The 1497-nt window shown below is 50.3% G+C and overlaps 1 protein-coding gene across 1 annotated transcript in view; it reads left to right on the top strand.

Moving 5' to 3' along the window:
* Window positions 1-223: 223 nt before the first annotated feature.
* LOC100470061 (cytochrome P450 4A11) overlaps window positions 224-1497 on the top strand; it is a 14659-nt gene continuing 13385 nt past the window's right edge. The window contains 2 exon segments of the mRNA XM_034652079.1: window positions 224-465; window positions 468-487. Of these exon segments, the coding sequence (XP_034507970.1) occupies window positions 294-465; window positions 468-487 (192 nt within the window). The 5' untranslated portion in view covers window positions 224-293.

Below are 1497 nucleotides of genomic sequence, written 5' to 3'. Positions count from 1 at the left end.
TGGCACAGAGTAGGTGCTCCTGAAATATTTGATGAATAACAGGGAGAAGAGCAAGTGGGAATGTGCCCGACCATTATCACTGTCGACTGAGAAAACTTTCATTCCACAGTTTCCCAAGGTGGATCCTCACAGTTAATGAACTCTAGAAGTCCAGTCCAAACTCTGCCCTCACCCTTCACCCTCCCTCCAGGTGGGCAGGGCAGTCTTCCCCTGACTGGGCTGGAATACTCAGGGGAGGTCAGCAACAGTCAGCAATAGTCAGGGAGAGTCAGTGATCCTGCAGCCCCTGCACCATGAGTGTCTCTGTGCTGAGTATCACCAGACTCCTGGGCGGTGTCTCTGGGCTCCTGCAAGTGGCCTCCCTGCTAGGGCTGGCTCTGCTGCTGCTCAAGGCAGCACAGCTCTACCTGCGCAGGCAGAGGCTGCTCAAAGCAGTCCAGGAGTTCCCGTCCCCTCCTTCCCACTGGCTTTCGGACACAAGCAGGAGGTAGGAAGGGGCTGCACTGGGGAGTGGAAGGGAAGAGTGGGCCGGGGACGGCAGCAGCCACCCAACCAACACTATCTGGGGGCCAGCACTGGCTGGGTCTGAGGGCTGCCCAGGGCAAAGGGAAGCCCACATGTAGACGGACTCATCAAGGGTTCATGGATTCAACAAGTGGTCGGAGTCAACTGGGGAGTTGTAGTCCAATGACCCACGTAACCCAATATCGTTTTGGTAAGTGACGATTTGATGAACGAACAAACGCATGAGGAAGGGCTTCTAATGGCCAATTCGGAGTACCCGAATCTTCCCCAGAAACTTGGGCTTCCCTCCATCACACATTAATTATCCTCTACTATCATGGCCTCTTAATCTGTCTGTCAGGAAAATAAAATTAATATGCAAATGTAAATTTAAAAATATAATCCACTTTATGCCCCAAATAAAATTATATGGCAAAATTGCTCACCATGTGATAAAAGTTGTCATATGTTTTTCATGCAAATGTTGTACTGATGACTTCCAGTACTTTTTTACACCATGGAGTTAATCCCTGACAAGCTTCTGTAGGCTGTTGGTTGTGGCGGCCACTAACTGGACTCAACAATGGGACAGAACCTGGCCTAGGACAAACCTTGGACAACCAGGAAAGTCTGGATCAGAGCCAAGGTCATAAGAAACAGCTCTGAACACTTAGTTTTGCTGATACATCCAGATCTCTCTCCCTATGCCCATCCTGCCCTTACCCCTGGCCCTAGCCCTGGAACCAGAAGAAAGGTTTTATTGTTTTCTCTTTCTTTTGCTGACAGGTGCAAAAAGAAGAGGAACTGCAACTGCTACTGAAATGGGTAGAGAATTTCCCATGTGCCTGTCCTTGTTGGCTGTGGGGCACAGAGGTGGAGCTCGTGATCTATGACCCCGACTACATGAAACTGATCGTGGGGTGGTCTGGTGAGAGGACACCCTCATACATGTTCAAGCAGCTCTTCCCTCTTGGATACATGCCCAGGCGTCTG

This window comes from Ailuropoda melanoleuca, chromosome 2, assembly GCF_002007445.2.
Source record: "Ailuropoda melanoleuca isolate Jingjing chromosome 2, ASM200744v2, whole genome shotgun sequence".
NCBI classification, from domain to species: Eukaryota; Metazoa; Chordata; class Mammalia; order Carnivora; family Ursidae; genus Ailuropoda; species Ailuropoda melanoleuca.
The sequence above is the reverse complement of the archived record's forward strand: the minus strand, read 5'-3'. Positions and strand labels throughout refer to the sequence as shown.